The sequence below is a fragment of the Caloenas nicobarica genome, chromosome 13, assembly GCF_036013445.1.
Source record: "Caloenas nicobarica isolate bCalNic1 chromosome 13, bCalNic1.hap1, whole genome shotgun sequence".
Taxonomy (NCBI): domain Eukaryota; kingdom Metazoa; phylum Chordata; class Aves; order Columbiformes; family Columbidae; genus Caloenas; species Caloenas nicobarica.
Genome location: NC_088257.1, coordinates 17,038,006 through 17,059,237, shown reverse-complemented (window position 1 = coordinate 17,059,237; position 21,232 = coordinate 17,038,006). Strand labels below are relative to the sequence as shown.

The 21,232-nt window shown below is 46.8% G+C and overlaps 1 protein-coding gene across 4 annotated transcripts in view; it reads right to left on the bottom strand.

Moving 5' to 3' along the window:
* Positions 1-481: 481 nt before the first annotated feature.
* SLIT3 (slit guidance ligand 3) overlaps positions 482-21,232 on the bottom strand; it is a 499,513-nt gene continuing 478,762 nt past the window's right edge. For all 4 annotated transcript variants that reach the window (XM_065643840.1, XM_065643839.1, XM_065643841.1 and 1 more), the window contains 4 exons: positions 9,413-9,567; positions 7,180-7,465; positions 4,909-5,117; positions 482-3,779 (listed from right to left, as the gene is read on the bottom strand). In XM_065643840.1, coding sequence (XP_065499912.1) covers positions 3,541-3,779; positions 4,909-5,117; positions 7,180-7,465; positions 9,413-9,567 — 889 coding nt within the window. In that variant the 3' untranslated portion in view covers positions 482-3,540. The remainder of the gene's footprint in view (positions 3,780-4,908; positions 5,118-7,179; positions 7,466-9,412; positions 9,568-21,232) is intronic.

The following is a 21,232-nucleotide window of genomic DNA, read 5'->3' as shown; positions in this document are numbered from 1 at the left end:
ATAGGCGTGCCAGGACACTATGAGATCTTTGTCATCCACTGTTGGTTGGGTGACTTCCATTTCCTCAGTCAGCCCTCCTCTGACCCCAATTCCCAATATTTCTTCGTTTATTCTGTCATGAGTTAATAGGTACGTTTTTGCTGCAGGCCTTTCTCACACATTAAACAAAAAAAGGCAGCAAATGAAGTATTTCATTGAAGATGAAGCCCAGGCTCAAAAATGAGGTGGCTTAATTCATCTGTGTGTGTAAGACTCCTAAAACATTAGGTTGTGATGCCATAAAAATATGTAACCACCGTTCATACTATGTTTAACTACAGCCATTCTCTGACTAGATTTGTCCAAGAGGAACCTGTGTAGCTTCCCCCATCATTTTTCGTGAGTTACCTCACGTACTCTAAGAGGTTGGACTCAACACCTCAAATACAGATAGAAATAATCTGCACCACAAGGTATGTTACAATCTTCCATAACCCAACAATTTATTTAAACTTAACATCACAATGAGAATCTATTAATAAAATACATCAGTTCACACCAGTCCGCATTGCCATTTTTTAAGGGTAAGCATCTTTCTTCACTTTATATTAAAACTTTATAGAGGTAAAAACTACTGCATTGTACTCGCAGTTCTTGAAATCTATTGTAACATCAGGCAGGTTACAGAGGAACTTTCAGAGCTAATTACACTTCAGTTAACCTCACATTTTTGGCACATCTGAATGCTTTTTATTCTTAACATAAAATAATTCTATAGCACAATAGAGAATCAGTGACATAAAGCATCACTATCCAATGGCAAGTGCTGCCTAAAAGCATACAAAAATTGCATCATTTGGTTACAAAATAGATATTCCTAGTTCTTTATCCCAATGGTTAACATCGAAGTGCCATGACAAAAAGCCTTGCTCAGTTGTTGCTGGTCACTTTGCTGCAAGGCTTGGCTTAACTAAATCCCAGAGTGAGGTTTTAATAAGACAATGGCTTTTGCCTTGCCAGTCAAGGTCATTCCTTTTAAAGCACCCTCAGGCAGGTGCGAGGCCACGAGTAAATGTCACCTTCTTTCTCATGCATTGCTGCTCAGGGACAAAGCGAACACAGTTTTAGGGGTTCAAAAGGGGCCGTGTTCCTGCAGGCCTTGGCAGTTTAGTGGCTACAAATCGCACAGTGGAGCTCACGGGGGGCTTGTGAGCCACTGCGCAGTCTGGATTTCTTCTGCCTGGCACCATAGCAGCTGCTTCTTTAGAAATTAAAGCGTTTTAAGCAGGAATGAAACATTAATGGCAGTGGCGTGCCAGACACATATTTGCACAAGGGTCTGCAGTTACTTGCACGAATTTCCAAAACCTCTAGGTTGTGGGTTTGGGTGATTTTTGTTGTACACCACAAACTCCAGCTGGTGTGAGCTTCTGACATTATATTCAAAATAAAAGGCAGCCCACAGAACTTAGACCCAGGGTTAGTTTTTCCCTGGCTTGAGCTGTACTGTTTCAATCAGTTTGGCACATTAACTAGCGATTGTTTTGTTTCACTGATCACAGGCTCCACATACTGATATTTATCTTCCAAGATAGCCATTATATTGGTTATGTCTCTTCTGCTGAACTTGCTCTGGTAGTAAGAAATAAATATGAACGAAGCGCTGCAGTTAAGGAGAGATTGACATAGCTGAAGAACGTGAAGCACGTTAGAGCTTTCTGGGTGTGTGATGGGTAGATTGTCACTTCTCTTTAATGGGAAATAAACCTTCATACCTGTCATGGCAGGGTTGCATTCCGTGCAGCTTTCCAAAGCCCTAGTCAAACAGGAACCCCATTTACTTGATTCAACTTTCCCACTCATCCTTTGCTGAATCTTTTTGGCGAGACCAGTGAGTGTTCCCCAAAGGAGCTTACAGCTACTAGGAATCATCTCTGACTTTACCTCAGAGAAACTGAAGAAAGGGCCATAATACTTGCTATATTAGCAAAAGACATTACACTGATAATGGGACAGTTGTTGATGGAGATGTTTGAAACATACAATAAAAGAAATTTCAAGGTATCCATGGTACTCTTTGCATGTACTTACTGACCCTGAAAGGTAGCCCTGCCAAAAACCCTCCAAAAATCAAACTTACTCCCAGAGTCAACTTTTGCCTCACATTCACAGTGAGAATTTATCCCTGCATTGATTTCCATTTCATATTCAGCGTTTGCTCTGAACACAGCTAAAGTTATCGGGAGCCCTTTGGGAGACAGGAGTGCAGGACACGAAGCTGTGCAGGTGGAAAAGCTTTGGCTGAACCGGTCAATCGGCACCAAGGGTGAGAAGAGGGTGGGACGGAGCTGTGACATCTCTCCCTGTGCAGAGAGGGCTGCTAAGGTGGACAAACGTCGGCTGAATACCTTCACGTGGGTATAGTGCAACTTCTGCTCGTTTAAAAAGCTGTGGAAAAGCAGCCAGCTGCTGGGTACCAGCATGTGGATGAACAGGCAGCTACAGCCCAGCTTACACCCCTGGATCAAGCGACACCGGGAGTAAAAGCTGTTACGTTGCAGCTATGTTCTGGCACCTGCAATATTTTCATGCTCTTTACAAGTTAAAGTGTCAAGGCGTGACAAACTATGTAGCAGTGCATTCCTTATATTTCATATACAAAAAAGGGCTCAAGGCTGGGAGCAAGAAGGCACAAACTTGGGAAATAACATAGCTGAGGAGTTTACACAAAAGTACTATGTCATTTATTAGGCGTTACTTAGCACTTATTTCACACTTTGCCCCCAAATTTCCCAAAGCAACATATATTTCCCCACTTTCTTTCCCCCCGTCCCCTTCTTTTGGATAAAGCTGCCTGTGCTCTATAGATACAGTTGCTGAAGAATACAGTGTGAACACAGATAAATACAACATACACAGCAAAAAATGCATTATAGTATTACAATAGTCAAATAAGCTACGGCAGTGCCTACGTGCTGTAGGGAACCAGTTCAAGACCAGCAAGCGGAGCCACTGTACAGGAGCGAAGCGGCGTCGGCAGCGTCAGGCAGAGCAAGGGGTGGAGGGGGAGGATTCTCGGGGTGCCCAGGCAGGCGGGATGGCTGTGGGTCGCGGGGATCCGCTCTCAGGAGACCCACCCAGAGCCTCGGAGAGTTCTTCAGCCCATATCAGTTCTGTGGCAGGTCCTTGGAACACCTTTACGTTTGTTCCTTGTGCATACATATAAAGTCACCCCCACGTTTCTCCTGTTAGGCTATGTTTTCTTTATATATATATATTTTTTTTAATTTTAAGTTTTGAATTTTTTTTTTTCTTACGACTGTTAAAAAACTTCCATAGTAAAAATAACTCACTATATGATACATATACCCAAAGTGGTGTGATACTTTATATAATAAAAGATGAAAATAGTCACTTTCCATAATAAAAATAAGTTCTATTTTTTGCTTATTTTACAATATACTTAATAATTCTTTTCTTCTTCTTCACTCTGAAAGTAAATAGGTCCCATTTTGATAGCGCTTCTGAGTTGATTAAAGTGGCAAGAGACTGGAGAATGGCTTATAAGCATTTCGAGCAGCCGCATTCCACGTGCCTCTCCAGTTCTTCTGTGAAGGTGGATCCATCCGTGCACTGGAAGAAGTATTTCCGCCTCTTGCTCCGCAGCGGGACACAGCACTGCCCGCTGCTGCAGCTGCCGCGGCATTCCAGGCGCGGGACTTTGGAGGCCGTGGCACACGACGTGTAGCCCTGCTGCTTACGGACGACTTCTCGAATGATCTCTCCTTGGCAGAGATTCTCTGGTAAGACAACAAAGACGTAAAGGAAAAAAGAAAAAAAAAAAAAAAAGGCCGTAACTATTTTGCCAGCTATTCCCCAAACATCAGCAGGCAGCCCTGTACATATAATGATATTCAAGGCAAACAGATGGCATGAGCAGGACCGTAATCTTTTACTGCTTTGTACCTGCCGTCAAACCAGAGCTTGTGTTACACAAATGTGTAATATCCGGCACACGGCAGAGGCCAGGCAGGCCTGCTGGCTTTGATCAGCACTTCTGGAAGTGCTTTAATGAATGCTGAGTGTTGAATCCTGCAACACTCCTGCAAAATATGAATTAGTTTTACTATGTCTGCTTCTCAGGATCAAAGGTCAGCCCACTCTGCATGACATTAGCAATCTGGGGTACCTGACGATGCCTGTGCCGCTCCGCAGGCACTTTGCAGCAGCCAGATCCATTTTGGTGAGGCTGTATGTGTGTATAATTTGGAAAGTCTGTGGTTCATTCACAGGAGAGGCACAACCTAAACAAAAATAATAGAAGCCAGCTCCTTCCTTCTGTACAGGAACAAAAAAAGGCAGAAGGGACGAAGATAGAACTCAGCGAGTTTCCAGTGAGTCTTTCCAGGTCAGGGCAGAAGAGCTGAGCCCCAGCCCTAGTAGGAAAGTCCAGCATGATCTGTGGGATTCCCAGGAAACCCACCAAGCTGCACCAGAGGGAGCAAGCTGAGAATCTTTACTGGCACTTCAGGTGAGCAGTACCTCCCGCCTTCCAGGTCCTGCTAATGTCATCTACAAAAGCCCCTGGTACGCAGGGTAAGATGTCCTTTCCCAGCATTGCAATTCGCCAATCTGTGTTTGCTGAGGGTAAACCTCACGGCAACCTTTCCTTTAAACATGCCACCAGAATCCTGGGAGCAGCAAACCTCGAGGATTCAGGAGACAGAGAAGAAAACCCTCGTTACAGATGTCTCCCTTTCCATATGTATGGGTAGCAGAGCTAGCTGTGGTGGTGTTCTCTTCTCCTCCCTGTGTTGATCTGCAGAGGCTGACTTTGCTTTATCTTCTACTGTTTGCCATTTACCCCCAAATACGAGTCACATGGAAGAGTGTAAAGCAGAAATGCAGCAGCCCTGCGGCCAAGCGTACCTCTGTCACAGTGCTCTCCGCTGTAGTTGGGTTCGCATTCGCAGTAGGGTTCCCCGTGCTCGGAAGTTTTACACTGCCCGTGGTTGCATTTCAGAATCCTGCAGGGATTGGAGGAGTTGTTCTTCTTGTCGCAGTACACACCTGTGTAGCCCTCCGTGCACTTACACGTATAAGCAACGTTGGCCACCACGCACTTCCCGTGCAGACACCTGCAGAAAGAGAAGCGTTTAGAGCTGGCCTGTATGAGATGCGCAAGTTCCTCTTCCCAGGGATTTTTGGGTCTGCCCGTTTAATTCCAGGATACTAATCCAAAGACAGCAGTTCAGTGTCAAACACTCTAAAGAAACTGTGAATTTTCAGTGAATACTGGATAACGTTCAGAGAATATATTTAGGATTAGTGATCCTAAGTGATCTCTTTGAAAAACATGAGGCTCCTCCACGAGCATGGGCCAACGCTTGGCATCCACACAAGTCAGCTCACATTGACAGCGTCAGCGTGTAGAACTAAGTGCCAACAATCCCGCTGCATGCCCAGGCTTCCTTAGCAGAATTACTCTGCAAATAATATCAGGTGATGAAAAACAGTGTGATAAATGAAGGTGCTTGTGGAAAAGCTATGCACAGACTTATTCACGAGCGGTTGTAGCTGAAGGGTTCGCTGTCTCATGTGGTTTGCTGTGTGTGAGCTTTGGTATTTCTGAGGAATACCATGGGGGTTATTGATCCTTAGCAGGTTCTCTGACACAATCCCCACTTCTGGGACAGAGACAGACTTGGAATGGGCTGAGGACAGGGAAGAAAGCAACACTGTCCAGCCAATGGAAAACTGCTCAGGGCTTATACACCCTTGCTATATCAGGTCCTTCTTGACATAAACCCATGTCTTTCTCTTATTTTTGTTTGTTCTCTTTCTGGTACTTTAAAATTGTTCCCTGCTTATGCTGAATCCTTGTACATTTCATTTTTAAGCTTTCAGCTAAAAAGCACAAATTACAAAAGCACTTTCAGCCAGGTCGAGACATGCAAAATACTAACAATGGGAGTCACAGTCTATATAAACCAGTACTAATCTGCGAGTGTTGGAGCAGACACCGGCCAGCAGGATGCCGTACTGCCCTGGACACAAGGGGCTTGGCTTTAAGGAGTCAACTCCAAAAGGCCGAAGTGATTTAATGAAAGGTGGGACAGTATGTGAGCATTATAATGCAAAGAGCTACTTTTCTTAGCAAGGGGGATACATTCATTATTGCATCACCCTCCTTGGAGTATGAGAAAAACAATCCCTCATCATGTAAACATCTGGAACACCCTCATTTTTCTCTGTCCAGCTACAACAGCTTCATGTTGACATTGGAAATTCAAGGAAACGTTTGGGCCTCTGACTGTTTCTTCACTTGGTCTTCATAGCTTTGACCTGTAAACTGTCAGGTGCTTCTCAACACCTTCCAGTGTTCAGTACTTTGCAGAATTAGACCCAGAAGAAAGTTTAAAATGGTACCTCTGCCAAGTTAAATTTCTGCCCTTAAGAGAGTGATTATTCACCGTGTCAATTTACCTGTCAAAAGTATGTGCTTGTGAAAAGCCCCTTCCATGGATAGCGCAACCAAAGTACCTTCTAAAACAAAAGTACTTCCATCTGTTTATGAAACAGCGCTGAGCTATGCAGACTGCTGGTCTGCACTGGACGGTTTCCGTGTGTACTTGACATAAGTAAGTGATTCATCCTGTGTTTCTGATGGAGATGTGGTTACTGAGCCTTTGAACTGTGAATGCTTTTCCACTCATGCTCCCCTCGCATGCAACTCCATGCCATCTTTTAAACTTGCACTTTAAAGGGCTGTTTCAGAGTGTAATATTTAAGTCAGCTATTTGGGAAATTTAAAACTGTTCACGCTGGAGCGCAGAATGTCTTTAGGGAGTTAGTCTGAATATTGGGTCCAAAGGTGCTGTGAGTGTATCCCTGTAACATGTCCCTCCCGCCCGGAGGCAGCGGACCCATACCCGTTAACAGGAGTTTTCCTATTTTAATGTGTAAAGTCTCAGCTGAAAGTATGACCTGCAGTATTAACAGCTTGGCTCCTCCAGGACAAAGAGCTCCTTCAGAGAGTGAGCAACGTCAGAACAAGAAGTGGAAACTGAGAGTTGCCGTGGATGCTGACTGACAGCTGTCAATAACCTCCACAGTCAGATGTGGTGTTACAAGACAAAATCTGAAATATGCATTAGCTGCAAAGCTTCTGCCCTCCCATCAGCATTCGTTTGAACTTACTTGTGGTTAAGACAGGGGTCTCCAATTTCCTGGTCACACAGGGGTCCTGTCCAGCCTGGGTGACATTCACAAATCACACTTGTTTTCTCTAGGGACCGGCAAATACCATGCTTGCAGATGTTACAGGATTTGCAGCCAGGAAGGACTCCTAGTGACTGCTGTGGTAAATCCTTGAAATCCTGCAGCTCGTTATTGATGCGGACATCGTGAATGCATCCATGAAAACCATTTGGTGTCTTATCTGCACCCTGGCGCAGTGAGGATAATCCAGTGGAGGTCGGGATCCCTTCAGACAAAAAAAACCCCTCACCGTTACAATGATAGTACATAAATTATAATTGCTAACGTTTCTTTTGTCACAGCCCCTTATAATCTTTAAAGAACTGATTTGTATAGAACCTTTGTAAGGTAGCCCAGCCTCATTGTCCTTATTCTGGAAAAGGAAAGAAAGAAAACCACTTGCCCAAGCTTACATAAGAAGAATATGACAGTTCCTTCTCATGTTTAAGTGAAACCTCCTGTGTTCCCGTTTGTACTCATTGCCCCTTGTCCTACCATTGGTTGTCACCCAGAAGAGCCTGGCTCCATCCTCCTGACACTCCCCCTTTCCATATTGATCCCCATGAATGAGGTCACCCCTCAGTCTCCTCCAAGCTCAAGAGCCCCAGCTCCCTCAGCCTTTCCTCATAAGGGAAATGCTCCGTTTTCAACCGTGTAAGTCCTCTGAATTTGCTATCCCTAAGTAACTCCACTGCTAAAGATGGTCTTAAACCAAAACCAGCATCTTTGTTTAACTGTGCATTAGGAGGAAAGTTGCTGGACCAGGTGATGTAGCTGGCAAGACGGACAAGGCTGTGGGCACACGAAGGCTCAAGTCTGTCTTAAAGCTTAGCGTAGGTTTGGAACAATTGCTCTGGGGTAATTTAATCAACTACTTTGACTAAACATTGTTAAGTGGAAAGGCAGGGGCCATCCACGGGAATGCTACGCGCAGAGGTGGCACGTGCGGAACGGTGAGGTTTTAGAAAGAAGCAAGAAGAATTTTAATGGGCAATAAATAAGTCTCCACTGAGCCCATGGCTTCTGGTACCCAACAGTCCTTCATTTCAGGGCTCTGATTTGTCCTGTAAATGCATTTTTGTAGGTCTCTTTTGAGAATTAGTATTGATCCCCAATGCTCATCCATTAACAAAGCTTTTCCATGCGATTACTTCCCACGCTCCCTGTGTATAAATTGCTGTGGGGTGGTATCTTTCATGCTGTGCTAAAGGCAGAAATTGTGATGGCCTCACCAGCAGATTATCTTTGATGCATAATGCTCTTTAATAGCCTGTGACATTCTTAATAGAAGCCAATTATAAAAGTTCTGCTCTGTACAAAGCAAGATTAGCTAGTTTTCTGATTTACAAGGGCAATATTCAGGGTTCTTTCAGAAAAGTATTATTAAAAGGAATTATTTACAAAAGGCTTGACCAGCACCAAGTGAAGCTAGTAAGAGTTTTTACTACTGGCTTCAGTGATTTTGTTAGAAAAAGCCCAAAGACTTTCTGAGTCTATTATTGTTCTGCTGATTTTGGTATTTAGAATACCCTGACTAAAAAGTCAAGAACTCTGTGTCACCGAAAGGGAGAGATTTCAACATTCAGTCCAGAACAGCGCTGGTGGTTCTGGCAGAGCACAGCCTTCGTATCCAGATACCTAATTAGTGGGATACTCATTATTCTGGGCATCTGCTCCCCACCATACTTGGCTCCTCCTTTCCCCTAAATTCAGTACGGAACGGGAAAAAACTTCCTAACCAAGGTTGGGTCAACTCTCATATCTTTTTAATACTTAAACTCTGGCTTCAGTTTCCAATGATAAAACTACCAGCCAAGAAGTTCTTAGTCACCTTGTATGTTACTATGGTTTGGACATCTTAATACACTTTTTTTCCAAAAAAAAATTTTAGACTAGACCTCTATTCAATTTCCAGCAGAAATACAGCTCGTTTATGGCATATTTAAAACTACTGACTACCGATTTGCCTTTTTGCCATGAGTGTGATATTCTTCCACCATGACATCTTGGTGCCAGCCAGTTCTGAAAGCTTTAGCGATGACAAACCGCCTGCTCTTGCCATGGCCGTACAAGACAGACCCTGCGTGTGCTGAGGGGCTGGCTATAGGATGGAAGATGATTTGCTTCTGAGAGGAGTTGTTAAAATCTGAAAGTCCAGAGGAACTCACTGTACCTCCGATGTAGAGGGGTGTGTTGAGGCTGGCAGAAGACTGCTTCTGGAGTTTTCCCAGGCTCTTGGGAGTTCCCTTGTCCACCACCAGGTTCAGAGTTTGATTCAGCATCACAAGCTCCACACTGTGAAACTGCCCATCATTTACTGTTTCCACACTAAAAGTAAAAAAGAGAATTAGAAGATGGTGTTAAGAATGAACTGCCTCTGTGACATGCCATATCGCCGTATTACATCTTACAAGGCACAGCTCCCACTCCAGGCTCCTTTACTGTCACTGTGTTCTTGACATTTCTTCTAGCATGAGCCTCCGAGGTACAAATCTAAACACTGCTGATGCCTGTGCAGGCAGTACCTGCACATATATAACACTTGAGAGGACAGCTAATCAGGTTAGTAGCTACTGTAGCTGTGTTTCCCAGGGCAGAAAAGCAAGGGTGTAGTTACATGATACATTGCTGGCAAAACTACTCACAATCCCCTGTTCTGCACTCCCAGCCACAGCTCCCTGCCCCTCTGTCACGTTGCTCAGGGCCCATGTTGCAAGCTGGGGCACTGAAATGATTTCTTTTTGTATGGTTAGTTTAAGCTCAAATCATTTTACAGGGACAGGGAGGGACTGCAGTTTGGTGCAAGAGACAGCAGAGGACTCTGAAACCAGCTTTTCCTCGCAGCAGAAGCAGCTTGTTAACTACGTGCTGAGGCACAAGGGCAGGCTGAGTCACTTAAAGCCAGAGAAGGAATTAATGAGACTTTGGCTTGTAAATGACTGGGGTACTTTGTTCAATACGACACAGTCCTACCTGACCGCAAGGAAAACTGACAAATTGCTCCTCCTCTTTGAGAAACATTTAGGTGTAGATTGAGGTTTGAGAATAAGGCAGCAGGGATTTTGGGGGGACAGGAAGCAGGTAGCCATCTGAGCAGACAAGATATTAAAGGCATCATGTATTTATTGCTCAGTGTTTTGAATATGTTTTTTTCAAATGCTTGAAGCATGCAAGAGTCAGATAACTCGATAGCTCTTTGCTAGTCTGCACCACACACAATCTTCACCTTCGTTTCTGTCTCCCAGAAATTAAAAGGTGCAGTGATACAATTCAGTTTGCATCACACTATTATTTTTTGTTTTCAGGGCAGCTTCAGCTCTCAAGCCTTTATGCTGCATGTTGAAATGCTCTGAAAAAACTTGATAGCTTCATGTGCTCCTACAAGCAGGGAGGGCCAAGGGTGGGATTACCTGCTCTTGAGCAAAGGGGGTTTCAAATTAGGCTGGTAGTTATAGATGGGATGGGACTTTTCCACTGCTGAAGATGTAATTAAATGGTACAGCCTCTGTTCCGTACGCTCGCAAACACTACTGCATAATGAGAATCTAATAGCAGTAGTGGTTACAGCCGAAATTAAACTGCATGCTATGTAAACTGCCCACATGCACAGCGCTGCCAGCACATTTTAAGCTCGGCCTGCGAGCACCCTTTCCCAAATTCCTCCTGGCAGGCTCATTAGCTGGGTGGTGGTTCTGTTACATATGGATAAAGACAGAAAACACCAGCTGCGGGGTTTAGGCATCCTGACATACTGCTTAGCCAACAATCTGGATTTAGGATTGCTGCACAAGTGGTAAATACCATACTAAAATGTCAAAGGTTAATTTTAAGAATGGTCTTCTGCTCATTCAAATGGCCCATAAGCTCAACATCCTCAGCAAGTTATAAAGTCACACGTCAGATTCCCTTCAGGTGTTTTGTAAAGCTGCGAGGTAGATGTCTATGAGCTATTTACCCAGATTTTCTTTGCTATCAGTGGAGGGGAAGAGGCACCCTTGAGGCACAACTCATCTCTAAGGATGAGCTGCCTTCTAGATGTGTCCATCTCTCAAGCTCGATGCCACGCTGCCCATCTTCAGCACCCCGTCCTGCGTAACTGATACGTACGGCCATCGTAGCATGGAAATAGGACCTCAACTTCAGAAACAAATTACGTGACTTGGAAATTACCAGAATTCAGTTGTTGCTGGAAGAAGTTTCATTTTCATGGTGTTTTACAGTAGACCTGACATAACCAATTATACATGAGCAATGTCAGGCAGAAAGCCGGCACTGCAGGCATTTCTGCGGACGTGCTTTTTTAAGAAGAGCGTACTGCTGTTTGAGAACGGAGCTAACGTGCCCTGCAGTGCTGCCGTCCCCACAGGGCTTTGGGATGAAGCACAAACACGTACGCCTTTAAAAGTTTACATAAGATTTCCCAGGTTGTAAGATGACAGCAGTACATGAGCACCTTTACTGTCCTGGGCAGCCAGGCCTCGAGAACCAGGAGCTGATGGTACTGTTTGGGGTGTTTTTAAGAAAAAAATAGAGTTATATCAAAATACAGCTATATCAGGGCCACTGCAAGGGCAGTGAGTTGCATGGGCCGGGATAAGAGGCTGAGGACTTACTGAGAGACATTCCCAAAGGCGATGTAGTGCCTGCACCTCGGAAAAGCGACCCTGTCCTCGCTGTACCCCCCGTGTCGGGGCCCACACCTCTACAGACTCCTTCATGGATTGACAACTCAATTAAGTTTGAAAACAGCCGGTCCAAACTTTCTCTTTAGATATGCTTGAATTCTAAGTATCTGCCACGTTACAAGAAACAGCTGCGTTACAGCAACGCACCGCCTGTGTCCTCCCTGCATATCTCACTGTTGTGTCGCAATGCTTAGTGCCTATGGGCCAAGTACTCAGACTTCCAGCTGAAAGGTGCGAGATAAATGGAAACGCATATTTGCAATTGTTAGTCTGTGCAGAAGTGCCAATGAAAGGAGGAAGTACAGCCAAAGCCCATCAGCTCTGCGAGCGGAGCACCGAGGTGGGATGGATGGATGTACGACAGAGAACCCTTCCCTGGTGGGACTGCTATCTGAAGCCAACGCACAAAACTACATCGTTATCTGAAGAAGGCCAAGCTATGACCATTTGTCAGAGGACAACATTATCACATCTGGCAGGGCTGGCTCTTCCCCGGGCCAGGATTTCATAGGCATTAATCACCTACTCCTCCACAGCGTGTGCTTTTTCCAGATTAAGCCTGACTAACAGACAAACAAAAGTCAATGTGTCCTGGTGATGGCAGCAGGACCTTTCAGCATACCCAGGGCTGGTGGTTCTGCTGGAGAGGGGGTGAGAGGTCCTGTCTGCAGGTACACACGGATGAGTATTACTCAGTTCTGATTCTTTCACTTTTTCACTCTGAATTAAAATAATCTGTGGCTGGATTTTGAGAAACAGAGTAATTTACAGCCATCACCCAACACTGCAGCTTTGTAAAGCAGGTTAGGTCAAAACAGGCAAAGCAGTCGTTTGCCTTATTGAGAAGGTGCAAACACATGATAGAAAAGCTGAATGTGGACAGGCAGGATGGCAGAAAATCCCAGCCAGGAGATACTTGTGTTAAAGCACTTACTGCTGCTGCTGACAGAAAGACGTCTAGATGCCTTTGGATTTTGAGAGAGATGGAGACAACATTGGAGGAGGAACCGGTGGTGAGAGAAATGCTACATGAACTCTCCTCAGAGCCTCTTGCGTAGCTGGGCCTTTAGGAGACTCAGCAATCGTCTGAGACAGCTGGAGACAGTGGCTTGGCTGGAGATGAAGGCAGGAAAGCCACAGACGCTGAACAGTGCATCACCACGCAGCTCACAGCGCAAACTTGCTGCGCTCGGCTTTTTTTTTTTTTTTTTTTTTCCAAGGGGCCTCTTCCTCATCCAGCTTTCTGCAAGGGTTTTATTAAAATCTTAATTGAGTTGTTATTAGGGATCAGGTGGTCTTGCGGAGCTCTTCCTCCCTGAAACAGCCTCTGGTGTGTAAATACCGGCCCGCAGGCGGGACTCACCGGGCTCCGCCGGCACAGCCCTGAACCTGCCCGGGGCCAACGGCAGCGGGGCGGCGAACCGGGGAGCGGGGCGGCGAACAGGGGAGCGGGGCGGCGAACAGGGGAGCGGGGCGGCGAACACGGGCTGCGGGCAGCGGCGGGACCGCCGCGCTGGGGGCACCGGGGGACCGGGAGACCAGGCACCGGCGGCCAGCAGGGGGCGGTGCAGCACCGCGGCCAAGCCGCGCCCGCAGCCCCGGGGGTCCGCAGCCTCGGGGGTTCCATAGCCCCGGGGGTCCGCAGCCTCGGGGGTTCCATAGCCCCGGGGGTCCGCTGCCTCGGGGGGTTCCGCAGCCTCTGGGGGACCCGCAGCCTCTGGGGGATCTGCAGCCTCTGGGGGGATCCGCAGGATCTGGGGGACCCGCAGCCTCTGGGGGATCCGCAGCCCTGGGGGTTCTGCAGCCCCGGGTGTCCGCAGCCTCTGGGGGATCCGCAGCCTCTGGGGGGATCCGCAGCCCTGGGGGTTCTGCAGCCCCGGGTGTCCGCAGCCTCTGGGGGATCCGCAGCCTCTGGGGGGTTCCGCAGCCTCTGGGGAGATCCGCAGGATCTGGGGGATCCGCAGCCCCGGGGGTCCACAGCCTCTGGGGGGTTCTGCAGCCTCTGGGGGCTCTGCAGCCCCAGGGGGTACTGCAGCCTCTGGGGGACCCGCAGCCTCTGGGGGACCCACAGCCTCTGGGGGGATCCGCAGGATCTGGGGGATCCGCAGCCCCAGGGGGTTCCACAGGATCTGGGGGATCCGCAGCCTCTGGGGGGATCTGCAGGATCTGGGGAGTTCCGCAGGATCTGGGGGCTTCCGCAGCCTCTGGGGGGATCCGTAGCCCCAGGGGATTCCGCAGCCTCTGGGGGGTTCTGCAACCTCTGGGGGCTCTGCAGCCCCGGGGGGTTCCGCAGCCTCTGGGGGATCCGCAGCCCCGGGGGTTCAGCACCTGGCGGGTTCCGCAGCCCCAGGGTGGAAATCCGCAGCCCCGGGGCGGAGTTCGGCAACCCTGGGGGTTCGGCAGCCCCGGGGTGGGTATCCGCAGCCCCAGGGGGATCTGCAGCCCTGGGGTTCCACAGCCTCGGGGGGATTGGCAGCCCCCGGGGGTCCTGCAGCTGGGGGGTTTGCCACCCGGGGGATCCAGAGCCGCAGGGGTTCGGCTCCTGGGGGGTTCCACAGCCCCGTTCCCCGCCGGGCCTCGCACCCGCTGACCCACTCAGGATCCCGCGGAGTCGCCCTGAGCCGCCCTGCAGGTTCGCTTGGACTCGCTGCTCAGAGTTTATTTACGGAAACAGATCTCGCCATGTCGCGCAACTGACAGCTGACTTGATGTTACACAATTCCATCCTTTTTGCAAAGGTTTTTGTGCGTTATGGTTAAACCAAAATAATATGTACGAGCAATGCAGGGGAGAGGGGAAAGGAGCTGAAGAAAGAAGCCAAAGGGCTGCTAGATTTCAGGCCACTGCTTTTCTCAGGGGCACTAACAAACCAAGTCCCAGGTTTTGAGATTTTTCCAGGCTATTAAAACAGACAGTCATGAATTTTTAGCCAGCTTCCAACTGCAGTATTCTGGGCCACCACCATTGGATATTATGTAGTTTAAAATATATTCTTGTTGATAAAAGTGGGAATTATGTTTGAAGTGCAAACATGTGAAGTGTAAGCAAAGATTTTCAGGAACTTAATAATTAAACTTGCTAAAAAGTAAGCAGTAAATGGAGCCAAAAGACCAGTTTTATAAAACACAAAAAGATTTTTCAGGCCCCGGAAACTGCTTTTTATACTGCAACAAGCAGCCTGGTGAGGGCCCATCTCCTCAGACGTTCCACAGACTCTACTCACAGTCTCTGCAGGACCTTCACTTGAGCCTTGTTATGAACGTGATGCTGAGAAACCTTCCAGCAAAGGGGACACAGCTGCTGCTCCCCAACCAGCAGCACCCCAAACCCTTCTCTTCTCCACCACATTCACCTTCTCATAGCCCAGGTTACGTCTTGCACGACCCATTACGTTGCTTTCATCAAGGTGATCCTCATGGAGACCTGGCCATGGCCTCTGATCAGATTGTATTAAACATAAAACCCCAGGGAATATATGAAAGAACTGATTTCTACTCTCACTTTTGATCTGTTTCTCTTCTCCCTCCTCTGTGTTTTCTTTCTCCTCTACTCCAGCCCCGAGCACACAGATGTCACAAACACTGACTCCCCTTGCTCTAATACCCATGAGAGATTTAGAGCTGAGCCACTGTAAATATGCCAGTGAACAGAAAAGCATTAAAGGATTAAGGCGTTCGATCTGAACTTGTAAAATTTGGGCTTTGGGGTTAGCTTTTCACTGACTTGTAATGTACCTTCAGCGAAGACGGCAGGGAACAGCAGGGCAGAGAAGTCAAAAATAAAAATAGCTTTAAGTATCGCAGCAAACCATGTCACTGAGGAAGTGTACAACCATCAATTATGCAAATGAGGACACCAATTCATTAGTTACAGTCTCCAGATTTTCCTGACCTCTGTCTGAATGAGACATGCCTCATTGGAAGCGCAGAACAAAGCCAACACAAGGATGGTAAGTGACTGGGGAGTGAAGGCCATGGGGAACACTGAACTTAGGTAATCTTTGAAAACATCCAGAGTAGAAGAGAATAACCAGAAATACATGTCCAAAAGAGCTGAAGGAGCTCGCAACTCACGGGAAGAGCAGGCACCAGAGAAGAGCTACCAAAATCAAGAAACAGAAGGTGAGAGCTGCAGGGAACCGCACTGAGATGGGAGTGATTTGGGAGCCGTGGAACTCATTCTGTGCCAGGCTGACTTCAGGTATCAGCGGAGGTGGGTTTTCACCTTTCCAAGCTACAGTTACCTCCTGCCCTTAGTTCTAGCTATAATCAGTCCTCAGCCGAAAATAGATTTAAACTTCTCCATGGCAACAAAGGCAAAATCATAATTGGAGTAGTGTTTGTGCTACCTCTACAATAACACATCAATTCAAGCACTATCATCTTCAGAAGCCAAATAAAAACCACATGTTGAGAAAAAGGTAAGAAAAATGCTAATGAAACACAAAGCTAGGGAAATAAGAGGTGAAAGAGATATATTAAAGCACTCAAGCTCATGCTCAGCTTAAAACATTTCTCTCTTTTGTTACGTTTGGTAATGCTTTTACACGACTCGAGCATTAGGTCTCCCAGGCTGAGAGCACTTGACATTTAGACTTCTTTCCTTCATACCTCCATTTTCATTTGCTCAGTTTTATACCTTTTCTCCTACTTGCAACTCTGCGGACCACCCAAATAAACCATCCTTCTCTTCCTGGTGTTTACAGCCCTTAAACACTGGCAGCTGATTACCGTATCTCCCTTAATGATCTTTTGGCCAGGCTACGCGTATCTAATTTCCAGTCATAATTCAATTCCTGCAGCACCCCTGCCAACAGCGAAAAATTATTGTATTACAGACCCTCTAAGGGAAAAGCAAGGGCCCTTTTTATACCCCTGCACCATGCAATTAACACAATCCTGACCCCTTTCCCTAGATTATTCATAAAAGGGTCAAGTTGGTGGCCAGGGTGAACAGTGCTTGTTTGCAGTGAATTCTCACCGTGTCCTGCCATGGACAGGAGGTCCCACACCTCCCTCAGCCCCAGCGCTGAGGCATCACCACGTCTCTGCAGAGCCGAATACTTCATTCTGCTAACTGAGGATTTGTTAAATGCAAGCAGTAACAATAGCTTGAAGTAACTCTTCAAGTCCAAGGCCTCTCCCGAATGACAGTTCACAGCGTTCCTGCCTTCCCACCTTACCCCCGAGACGAGTTTGTGCGTCACAGCACACGGCGTTCCGCGGTGCAACGACCTACCGCATCTTCACTGCAACACGCGTCGTGTAAAATAACAAACCCGGCAAATACAGAGTGTAAAAACAATCACATATAGATTTTGCAGTGCTATCAGGACTCATTAAATCCGTTACCCTTGAAAACTGACGCAGCGCAGAGGACGGCAGCCCTGGCAGAGCTCCGGCACGGTGACAGCACCATCTATCCCCTGTTCAGCTCTGGAAAATCTGAAGGTATCTGCCACGTAGCATCAGGGACCAGGGCCACTACGGATTTCAGTTAGAAGTGCTGCCTATTAAGAGTGGCAGATAGAGAATGATGGGTTTTACCTGAAATTGGAGGCTAAACCCCAAGAGGGAAAAAAAAAAAAAAAAAAAAGCGCTGTGTCTATTTAGAAGCCTGATGCGTGGTCAAGAAACGAACCTGGTTCCACCTCACCTGTGGCAGCATGCCTGTATGCCTCTCCTTCCACAGAAACAAACCAACCCCACCGCTCTTTGGCAAGCCGCGCAGCAGCTGCCATGCCCACCTTCTCCAGCAGCACCGGGCTGTGCCGGCCGAGGCAGAGCTGGGGGTCGCACCGGCAGAAACGGGATAGAAACGGTACACATCTGAATTTTGTGTTAGTTTACCAGAAATGTAGAGGCAGAAAAGAAATAAACCTGTAATATTAGCTTGCTACATTCTGTTGCAAGGCAAAACGTGAGGCAGTCGTAGAGTGCACAGGAAGTTTATAAAGTCATTTTGACTATGATTAGGTTCATTCCATCATTGTCTATTGCAAGGATACTTCAACCTTACTCTGACGTAATCAGTATAAACCAACTTTGGCAATATAATACTGGACTAACAACCTGTGCTATAGCAACCCCCCCCTCCCCACCTTTTAAAATACCTTTCCTTTCTCCTAGTTACTCACTGGGAACAGAGTTCAGCACAAGAGCGCGTTTCCAACATGCAGAGACCCAACTGACTGCTCAGAAGGTGGAGTAACCTCGGCACTAGTTACGAGGGTCTCACTGATGCTCTCACTGGAAGAAGCAGGGAGGCCACGTTACGGACCCACTAACAACTAAATCAAGTTATCTGCTGGGGTGGGAGAAATAGTTCTTGTTTCACATTGACTTTTGGGTTGGCTGGGCAGATTTAAGGCTTGAACTGAACCGGCTAAACCTCAACCCAACTACTGACTTTAACAAACAGGGGAAAACCTTCATTTATAATGTGGGTTTCTGCATTTTCAGCAGCAATTTTCTTTCGATGGTAGAGCTATATTATTTTTAGTCATAGTCACATCGCTGTAGAGAACAGCTTTTGGCTTCACCATTCATTTTCACGTAAACCCAAGACTACTTTGAGCATGAAAGCCAGCAAGTACCTGCAAGGCGCTGAGCTACTTCTAGAGCTCACCAAGCTTCCAAGAGCAAACATCCTCCTTCTTGAGGCTCTTGAAAAGACGTTTGAATGGTCAGCGCCCTCCACTGCCAAGTAAAATGTCGTAACTGTGAAGGATTTGCTTTCCAGCATTAGGCGCAACCCTCCGACATATCCCATACAGTCAGGAGAGAGGAGCTGCCTGGGGCCAGCGTGCTGTGAAGTCAGACTAACGAGAGGCTGAACTCGGGGTCTTTTAACACACTGGCTCATTTTGGGTGTCCCCCCCCGCTTTTATTTAGATATGAACTATCCCTATCTCATCACCTCTTATTTCTTCTTGGGATTAATACTGGAGTCTTGCTGACTTCATTACGTTTTCAGTATTATTCTGTGCTGAAAGAAAACAGCGTTATAATGTTATTGTATCCAAGTTATATGTACATGCGTATAGCTCTTCCTACAAGGCTGCTGATCGACAAAGAGCAGCTTATGGGCGTCGGTTTTAGAAAACAACATCAAATCAATTTGCTTAATAAAATACACAAACTACTGCAAATTTGCTTATATGTTGCCTATGTGTGACAGCCAGCACAGTCTGCTTAAAAAGTAATTTGGGAGGAGGAGGGGGACTGTCTTCTGCCACCTGCTTGAAGTTGATCTGGGTCTGCAGCAGTATTCTGACTTTTTTTAAAAACAGCGATAAATGTGACACTGTGGATGGCCATATTCCTAATCAAAAGGATATGAAGGCCTCAAGTTGCGCCAGGGGAGGTTTAGATTGGATATTAGGAAACAATTCTCCCTGGAAAGGGCTGTCGGGCATCGGAACAGGCTGCCCAGGGCAGTGCTGGAGTCGCCATCCCTGGAGGGGTTTAAAAGGCGTTTAGACGAGGTTCTCAGGGACATGGTTTAGTGCCAGAGTGAGGTTATGGTTGGACTCGATGATCCTGAGGGTCTCTTCCAACCGAAATGATTCTGTGATTCTAAATAACATCTCTGCTTTGACTTTGTGTGGTCGTAATACAGGTTAATTCAAAGAGTCAGTTAAAACGGCATGAAACTCTTTGTGGCAGAGGAGCAGCTACGGAGTTTATTGCCTTCAGAGGCTGTGGCGTGAGTTTTCCAGCGTTCAGTGCTGAGGGAAGACAAAGCCGAGCGCGTCCCTGCGGCCGCCACGGGGCTTTGGGCAAGCCGAGGATCGACAGGACCTCTGAGCGCAGTTGCATCCATAGCCCCAGATTTTGGGCGTTGAAGAAGGTGACCGGGGACTCCAGAATACTAACTTCTATTTCTGTCACTCCCACAGGACAAGTGTCTCTAGGTGCCCTCTTTCCTAACTGCCCGTCCCCGGTACACAGACACAGCAACGCTGACTTGCTTTGTGAAAAGTTTGGCCACCTTCCGAAAAAACCAGCTCGCTCTGAAACACCCCACACATACGTGTAGGTTAGAAATAAAGCTGTGGGTCTGCAGCACAGCGTTTCTGGGTACTCAGATATTACGCTGAGCAGAATAAGCTGGGTGGAGGCAAGGCGAGAGAGGAGAGATGAGAAGCCAAAATTCTTGCGAGAGATACTGAAGAGATTTACAAAGAAAAAAAATTAATTCAGCCTAACAAGATCTTGCCTGCTAAGTCCTCAGGCAGCCTGAAGGACAAACCTTTACCCTTCTTAAGCTTCATCTCAGCAGCAGAAAGTTTTTGAATTTCATGAAAGTAAATATTTGATTCTGAGCCTAACGATAAAAGTTAGACGATATTTTAAAGTCTTGGCCTTACATTTTCACTGTCCTGCTACACAAAAATCCAAGAAAAAACAGGGAAATGCAATGTTTGTAGTTTGACAAGAACTCCCACACTTGCCTTTTTTGTCCCATTGAAACACACCAGAGCCCTTTATAAAGGCAAAAAATAATTGATCTGTCCTTTGCCTTGGCTCATGCAAGATGTATAAGTACATTCAAATTTTACAACTTCTGCTGTGCAGGTCAGAGATTAATCCTAGTTTCTTTCATTATTTTTGATCCAAAATCCCTAAGGAATACCTGACAAAATAAAAGTGTGTGATGGAGAGAATAAAATGAAATTCAAATATGCAGAATTGTTAAGAGCTCTGTGATGTCTCATAGAAATCTCTGAAAAACAGTCTATTTAGAGACCACGCGGCAGTATCAAGCAGGAATCCCACCAGGGACAGGCGCAGCACAAGCTGCAGACTGGGAAGGTATTAGGAAGAAAAGGACCAGTCATGCAGTGAGCTCTGCAAAGAGACTCGTGGTAAAAACTGAGTTTGACAAGCTCTAATAATGATCCCAAGAATAATTAATGCTTTCACTCCTCCAGCACATTCCTCCCTAGAAGGCAGTGAATTAACGGTGAAGCCTCCCAGGCTCTTTTGCAGATAAGCGACTGCAGCCGAAGAGAAGAGATTACACCAAAATCCCACCTCCCGGGTCTGGGGAAGGTGTGGAAGTTCTTCCGTCACCAAAGCAACTGCTCAGCCTCAGCACCAGGAGCACGGAGAGGTCTATGGAAGCTGAGTAGAGGACCCAAATCCTCGAGCACGACCAAGCTCGGCTCTTCGCAGCGGCACGGCCAGGGACCTGTTGTTGGCCACATCCCACACTCACCACATACAAGGCTGATAAAGTAAGAATTTAAGCTCCCTTACTTCAGGCCTTTTTCTTTAACCACAAGAACATCCATCTGTGATATG